This window comes from Spermophilus citellus (assembly GCF_964194105.1).
Source record: "Spermophilus citellus genome assembly, chromosome: 7".
NCBI lineage: Eukaryota > Metazoa > Chordata > Mammalia > Rodentia > Sciuridae > Spermophilus > Spermophilus citellus.
The window spans coordinates 78733626-78741957 of NC_138188.1; the positions used below are offsets into that span (position 1 = coordinate 78733626).

Here is an 8332-nt window from a genome sequence, read left to right on the forward strand (position 1 = left end):
ATTCTAAGTATTAATTCCCTGTCAGAAGAGTAGTGGTAAAGATTTCCTCATTCTGTAAGCCCTTTATTCATGCTCTTAATTTTTTCCTTTGGGACATCAGTGGAATGGAAGAAGGGAATTGAGGGAGAAGGAGGAGGAGTGGGCAAAGTGTGGAGCTGTGGAGTGAAATTGATCATATTATGCTATGTACATATGTGAATATGTCATAGTGCATTCTGTCATTATGTATTATCTATAAAGCAACTGATTAAAAAGCTAAAAATAAATAGAAGGAAGACTAGTAGAGAGGAAGAGGAACAGGGGAGAGTGGAGAGAAGGGAAAGTGGAAGTAATGGTTATTAAAATGGAACCAATTATATTCTATGCATATATGAGTGTCAAAAATGTACCCCACTATTATGTATAACTATAATGCAATAATAAAAACATTTAAAAATCAAGGAACACAAAGTGTAAAATAAGACAATTTAAAAATATACTACAATGAGTAGAAAAGTCACATCTAAAAGGAATAACAACTTGATTCGCAGACTTTTTATCTTGCAATCACAAAAATGGCAATAGGCGAATATTGTTCAAACAGTTATATATCATTTTATATTTAAGAATGAATATGTAATAACGGCGTTTTTTCTTTTTAAAATTTATTTTGCCTTACAATTCTTAATACACAACTATACAATAATTTATCATATCTCTGATTATATATAAGCTGTGTTGACACCAAATTGAAATGTTCATACATGAGTAATAATGGCCTTTTCAGGCATACAATACTAAGAGAGTTTATCATGCAAAACCATGTTCAAATTTATAGAACCAAGATAGTTTACCACACATAGGACATGGTGGAAATAACTATGAAAGGATATTCTTCAGCCAGATGAAAATTGAGGCTAGACTGAATGAGTAGAATGTTAAGAATAAAAAGGTAGGAAAGAATTGGTAATGTGGATTTGGAGTTGTAGCTCAGCAGTAGAACCCTTGCCTAGTCCATGGAGGCACTGGGTTCAATCCTCAGCATCACATTAAAAAATAGATAAATGAATAAACTAAAGGTATTTTCAGGTACAACTAAAAATTAAAAATAATAATTAGTAAGGTGCGGTGGTCAATCTGAATAGTTACTGATGTTTTGAAATGAAATGACCCTTTGGCTTCAGTTTTGTAATATTTTACTTTATAGAAATGAAGCAAACATGGTAATAAATTAACATTTCAAATGTTACAAGTTTTATTTACATTAGAAAAAAATCAGGGTACAATTTAAATGGTAGAAAACACTGTGGAATAGCAGTAAAGCAAACATTTCCATCAGTCTATTGGTTTAAATCACCAGATGAACTTATTTAAAAAATATATTCCAATGCATGCTGACAACATCTGATAAAATTCCACATAAATCTCATTTACATTAAGAAGTAAGATTGGAAGAGAATTTCTTCAACAGGTTAAGAGACTGCTGAGAACAAACACCATACAATCAGATGTGGCAACCATCATAGTATTTGGCAGTTCACTGGGGCAGCAGCTGGAAAAATCAAGAACTAGACATGCTATGGCTGAATGTCTTCATAAATCCATGGGAAAACACAGAAGGAAACTCACAGCATAAGAAAGCCAGTGCTTTCTTGGTTTGGGGAAAAAAGAGGGGAATGGCGACATGAGTTTAAAAGTGCATTTGAGAGAAAACAACGTCTACAAAATGCAGGGAAATGGTGTGTGTGTGTGTGTGTGTGTGTGTGTGTGTGTGTGTGTGTTTAGAGAATGATCCTGTGAAGAATCCCCCAAATCTGAAAACACAGTTTTTGGTTTTCCTGAAGATTTTCCATTTCCAAGATGAAATGTGGAATCTGCCTTCTCTTCCTGATGTCTTTATTTCCTTACAATCGGGTACAGAAAAAACAATTGTCAGCACAGAATTGCTGACTATTGAGGGGCTCTGGGGATCCAGCAGGCCCCCCAGGAGAGTGTCCAGGAGTTGGGTCCGGTGGTGGAGTGGGGAGAAGTTCCTTTCTTCCTAGAACAGACGTCTGCAGGCTTTGCTCCTAGGGCCTGGAGAGCGCTGAGGACGCACCTGGGGACTTGAACTTGGAGAGGGAGGTAGAGGTTGCAGTGGTGAGGTGGGGAAGGGCCTCAGAAGGTGGAAATCCACGTCGTAGGCGGGATTAGAAGAGCGCCTCACTGGACTAGGGGTGGGGGCCCAAGCACGGAGATATGGGATGGGCCCCTGCGGGCCGGCTGGAGGGTCCATCCATTGCTCCTCGAAGGCCTCTATTTTTCTGACGATCTCTGGCATAAATTCGCAGAAGAATCCCTGCTCGACGACCATGTTCTCACCGAGGGGTCTCAGGAAGGCGCCCAGTTCCGGGTCTTCAGGACAGTCTCCCTGGCCTCCTGGGCGTTGGTCGGTGGCTCCCACGAGGCCCTCAGGGATCAGAATGAGGTTGTGTCCTTGGAGACTCACTTGCAGGACAGAGCTTGGCGCAGGCTGTAGCACCAGGTCGCCGTCGTCCATGGGTACCTGTAAGGAGCAGCCCGCGGCCACAACCACCACGGAGGTGAGCGCGGTGGCGTTGGCTGCTGCTGCAGAGTTTTGCAAGGTGGGTTCCGCCGGGGCCTCTGCAGGGTCTGCAGGGTCGTCTAGTCGGCGGCGTTTGGCAGGGCCAGGTCCTCCAGGCTGTGGTCCCCCGCAGGGCGCAGGGCAGGCGCTGGGGCTGCGTGGACGAATGCCCACCATGTCGACAGCGCTGTGGTGGATGCTCCCGTTTCGGGGCAAAGTGAGTGCGGGGCGCAGGCGGCGCGGTCCTGCGCGTGCTGACAGTCAGGTCCAGAGGACAGGTGAGGTGCGCTAAGCTTTCGAGTGGGCGGCAGTCCTAGCTTCTTTGGATCTGCGCCCACTGCTGTGCTTGGCGTCCCACTTTGGAACCTTGCAACTATGCACTGACCCGGATGCGCCCTGGAGGGCCAATTATATTGCCCGCGCAACCCAAGTTCCAGTGTCACGCTAAGCTCCGCCCCTACGGAGCTCCGCCCCTAGATGGGAGGAGTCGGCTGGCTAACAGCTTTGGCTGTGGTGTGTCTCTGTGGGGAAATACCTAGTGGGCAGAATCACTGGTGTTTCTTGCGTGGAGGGATAAAAACAGGCGTAGAATTTCAAGATGGCTAACGTTAGAATTCATGTCTTCCAGGATTCTGGGGAAAACACTCAAAAAGTCCCCTGCACCTAGTAATCCCCAACCGCCAACCCACCCAAAGGCTACTTAAAGTGCCCCCCCACTTTGTCCTTTCTGCTGCTGGGGATTGAACTCAGGGACTTACAAATGCTAAGCAAGATTCCAGTTCTGAGTATTTTATTATTATTATTATTTTGAGGGGATGGGGAGGTACTTAGAACTCGGGGGCACTGCATCACTGAGCCACATCCCCAGCTCTTTATGTATTTTATTTAGAGTTAGGATCTTGGTAGGTTGTTTAGAGCCTAACTGTTGCTGAGATTGACTTTGAACTCCTGATCCTCTTTCCTCAGCCTGCTGAGTTGCTGGGATTGCAGGCTTGCACCACCATGCCCGGCCTGAAATTCTTTTTAATGTTTGACAATCGTTTTATCTTAAGAATAAATGAAAAATGTAGATTTTTCTTTTAGGAAAAGTGCATTTTAAATACTAAAATGAAAAGCTTTATGGCAGTTTGTTCCTGAAGGTTAAGGCCTGTAATAAAATTGTTAATTGCATTATTAAAATTAAAGCAATACAATTAACTTTTTTTTCTTTTTTATTGAGCACTTACTTATATGTCCACCATTTTACTGTTTTAAAAAATGATTTTTCTAGGCGTAGTGGTGCATGTCTGTAATCCGGGCGATTTGGCCAGTTGAAACCAGAGGATCCCAAGTTGAAAGCCCGCCTCAACAATTTAAAGAGATCTTAAGCAATTTAGAGAGACCCTGTCTCAAGAAAAAAAAAAAAAAAAAAAAAAAACAGGCTGGGGATTTGGCTCAGTGGTTAAATTGTTATCCCTGGGTTCAATCCTTGGTACTTCCTCACCCTGGTCTTGCCAGATATGATCTTTTTTTTCCCCTTACAACAGCTGAGGCTCTAAGTGGTAAAGCAAAATTTCCCATAATTAAACACTTCATTTATGTTTGTTGTAGAATCAAATGCAATCGTGACTTTAAATCAATTATACTTAATTTAGGTATTTATTGTGTACACCTAACGAACACTGATTTGGTACTGTGTGTGCCTTTCATATTAACATGTGTGTCTACCCTGTTTTATTTCCAATGTTTCTATTTCTTGGTTTACATTCGCGGGAGCCCAATGTGTTTCAATTTCACTACATTCTTGCAAACATTTATCTCTCATATGCCTGCCTGTCTGCTGGCCTGCCTGCTTTTCTTCCATTCATCAGTGCCTATAAAATGTACAGAATGGCAACTTTCACTGTGGCTCATTGGTTACTACACAAAACCATAAATGGATCAATTTCATTCCCCAGTGCTTCCCTCACTATTCCTTCTTTTCTCCCCTGATCCCTTCCCTCTACTCTCCCATCTCCCTTCTAATTTCATGGGGTCCTTTTTTTCCCTCCTAGTTTCCACACATGGGAGAAAACACATGGTACTTTTCTCTCTGATTTTGACTTATTCACTCAAAATTTATGGTCTCCAGTTTCATCTATTCTTCTGCAAGTGACATTTTTGTTCTTCTTTATGTCTGAATAAAACTGCATTTTGTGTGTGTGCATATGTGTGTGTGTGTGTGTGTGTGTGTGTGTGTATATATATATATATATATATATATATATATATATATATATATATATAAAATGTTCTTTATCCATTTATCTGTTGACAGACACCTTGGTTGATCCCATTACTTGGCTAATGTGAATTGTGCTGCAATAAAGATGGTATGCATGCTATCTGTAAAATGTGCTGTCTTTATTTTTTATTTTTTGACAAATACCCAAATGTGGTATAGCTGGATCATATGGAAGATTTATTTTTAGCCTTTTGAAGAACCCCCATACTGATTTCCATAGTGGCTCTACTAATTTATATTCCCACCAACAGTGTGTAAGAGTTTCTTACCCCATCATCCCATCCTCACCAGCATTTATTGTTTGTATTCTTGATGGCTGCACTTCTAACTGAAGTCAGATGGAATCTCAGTATAGGTTATTTCTTTGTTTGTTTGTTTTTGTACTGGGGAATGAACCCAGGGGCCTTTAACCACTGAGCCACATCCCGAGGTCCTTATTTGTATTCTATTTAGAGACAGGGTCTCACTGAGTTGCTAAAGGCCTCACTAAGTTGCTGGGGCTGGATTTGAACTCACAATCTTTCTGCCTCAGCCTCCCTAGCAGTTGGGATTGCAGGCGTACACCACTGCTCAGTATAGTTTTGATATGCATTTCCCTTTATTTATTTATTTTTATTGGTGCAGATTATCCAACCCAGGGCCTTGCTGGTGCTAAGCAAGTGCTGTGCTGCTGAGCCACATCCCCTACCCTGTTGTGCATTTCCCTGGTGGCTAAAAATGTTGAACATTTTTTTATATAATTGTTGACCCTTCATACTTCTTTTGAGAAGTGTCTGTACACTTCATGTACCCATTTATCGACTGGGTTACTTGCCTTGCAAGCATTTCTTATTGCTGGATTCTTAAATCTTTTCCTACCCGATATAGTAAAGTGCTACCCTGTGTTTTTATTTTGCATTTCTGATTACCTGTGTGGCCACATCATTTTTTTTCATATAATTATTGGCAATTATTTTCTTATATTTTCTATAAAATATTCCTCTCTTCTATTTTTTTTTTACTTTAATAAATTGGGTCTCAGAATACTACACACCATTTACTTCTCAGATGTCTAATGAAGTGTCTATGGCTCTCCTATAGTCTTTTATGACCTGATTATCTGATTCCCTATTATTCTTACAGTTCTACTTCTGGTATACTTTGTGGTTATTTGAATATTCTCATAGACTATTTCTGACAGGTGACCTCTAAGTCCTCTTTCTTTTCAACACTTTTGTCCTGCCTCCTGTAAGACTTATATGCTTATATGCTTGTACTGTGGATCATTCTTTTCTCCAAGCTTCTGAGAGTTGCTTTTAAGAATGTGAGTACTGTCTTAACAAAGTCCTTGCCAGGGTGTTAAAACTCTCTTGTATTACAGGAGAATTCTTCTAAATTTCCAAACTCTCTCTTTAACAGGCTGATATCCAGCAGCTTCAGTTTTATACTTGATTCCTACTGGTTTATGTTGGGTGAATCCTGCAGAACAGACACATACACCTGCACACACACACACACACATGCATGCACACACTCGCGCAGGCACACACACACACACACACACACACACACACAATTATGTGCCTTTCTTCCCTCCCCTTCATTGTTTACAGGCCCATATTTCTGGGCTTAACTTTAATTACTGGCCTTGTGGTGGAGAGGAGTTAAGGGAAGGTTTTGAGGTCAATTCATGTTGCCTTGCCAGGGAGCTGCTTCTGTCAACTTAATGCAAGGCACTGTCAACCATTAACAGAGAAGACCAGGCCAGTTCTCCAGGCTTGGGGTCTGGGAATTCAAGATATTCAAATCTGTCCACCTGGTTGTCTTTACCCCATGTGTCAGAGCCCAATCAGAGGTGTGACCTCACCAGCACAAACTTGCCTAATTTGAGAATTCAACCTATCTGTTCAGTAAACTCTGGGTCAGGTGCTTAGGTTCCTACCCCTAGCTCCAAGAGATGTAAGACTAATTGTATGAGTTGAAGAGACTGCCTGGATCTCATATTTAGATTTCATTGGTAATTAACCATCCTTCTCATTCCCAAATGCATTGATTATTTTAGAAATGGTCATTCAATTCCACACTACTGTTTTTTTGTTTTTTTGTTTGTTTGTTATTTTTGTGTTTTGTATTGGTACCAGGGATTGAACCCAGGGAACCTCAACCACTGATCCACACTCCCTGTTCTTTTTTGTAGTTTAGAGACAGGGTCTCACTGAGTTGCTTAGGGCCTCACTAAGTTGCTGAGGATGGCTTTGAACTTGTGACCCTCCTGCCTCAACCTTCAGATGTTGGGATGGTCTTCTGGGAATACGGGAGCCACCACACCAATCCCGCCCACTACTCTTTCTTAGTGCAGCTCTCCACTCTCATTCCAACCCTGGGGCTCTTGCCCCTCATTTCTTGAATGCTTTTTACTCTATTCCATATTGATTCTGTCACAATTCCTAATGATTTAAAAATATGTTTGGATGATTCTTCCAAAACACTGGTATGACTGGATCTTTCATGATTCTGAAGCAATCCAAACTCCTGTATCTCCCATTTCCCTGATTTCTAGGGATGTTGAACATTTTGAACATTTTTTTTTTCATGTTTGTTAGTCGTTTGTATTTCTTCTTTTCAGAAGTGTGTTTAGTTCTTTTGCCCACTTATTGATTGGTTCTTTTGTGATTTGGGGGGGGGGGATTAAGATTTTTGAGTTCTTAATATATTCTAAGTATGAATTCCCTGTCAGTAGAGTAGTGGTAAAGATTTCCTCATTCTATAAGCCCTTTATTCATGCTCTTAATTTTTTCCTTTGGGACATCAGTGGAATGGAAGAAGGGAATTGAGGGAGAAGGAGGAGGAGTGGGCAAAGTGTGGAGCTGTGGAGTGAAATTGATCATATTATGCTATGTACATATGTGAATATGTCATAGTGCATTCTATCATTATGTATTATCTATAAAGCAACTGATTAAAAAGCTAAAAATAAATAGAAGGAAGACTAGTAGAGAGGAAGAGGAACAGGGGAGAGTGGAGAGAAGGGAAAGTGGAAGTAATGGTTATTAAAATGGAACCAATTATATTCTATGCATATATGAGTGTCAAAAATGTACCCCACTATTATGTATAACTATAATGCAATAATAAAAACATTTAAAAATCAAGGAACACAAAGTGTAAAATAAGACAATTTAAAAATATACTACAATGAGTAGAAAAGTCACATCTAAAAGGAATAACAACTTGATTCGCAGACTTTTTATCTTGCAATCACAAAAATGGCAATAGGCGAATATTGTTCAAACAGTTATATATCATTTTATATTTAAGAATGAATATGTAATAACGGCGTTTTTTCTTTTTAAAATTTATTTTGCCTTACAATTCTTAATACACAACTATACAATAATTTATCATATCTCTGATTATATATAAGCTGTGTTGACACCAAATTGAAATGTTCATACATGAGTAATAATGGCCTTTTCAGGCATACAATACTAAGAGAGTTTATCATGCAAAACCATGTTCAAATTTAT

General features: G+C 40.2%; 1 protein-coding gene across 1 annotated transcript; it reads right to left on the minus strand.

Moving 5' to 3' along the window:
* Nucleotides 1-2020: 2020 nt before the first annotated feature.
* Nucleotides 2021-2740, minus strand: LOC308653325 (proline-rich protein 23C-like; the record flags this gene model as incomplete). Its single annotated transcript, XM_081301926.1, has 1 exon — nucleotides 2021-2740. The coding sequence occupies one exon, from the start codon at nucleotides 2738-2740 to the stop codon at nucleotides 2021-2023; it is 720 nt and encodes a 239-aa protein (XP_081158052.1).
* Nucleotides 2741-8332: the final 5592 nt, after the last annotated feature.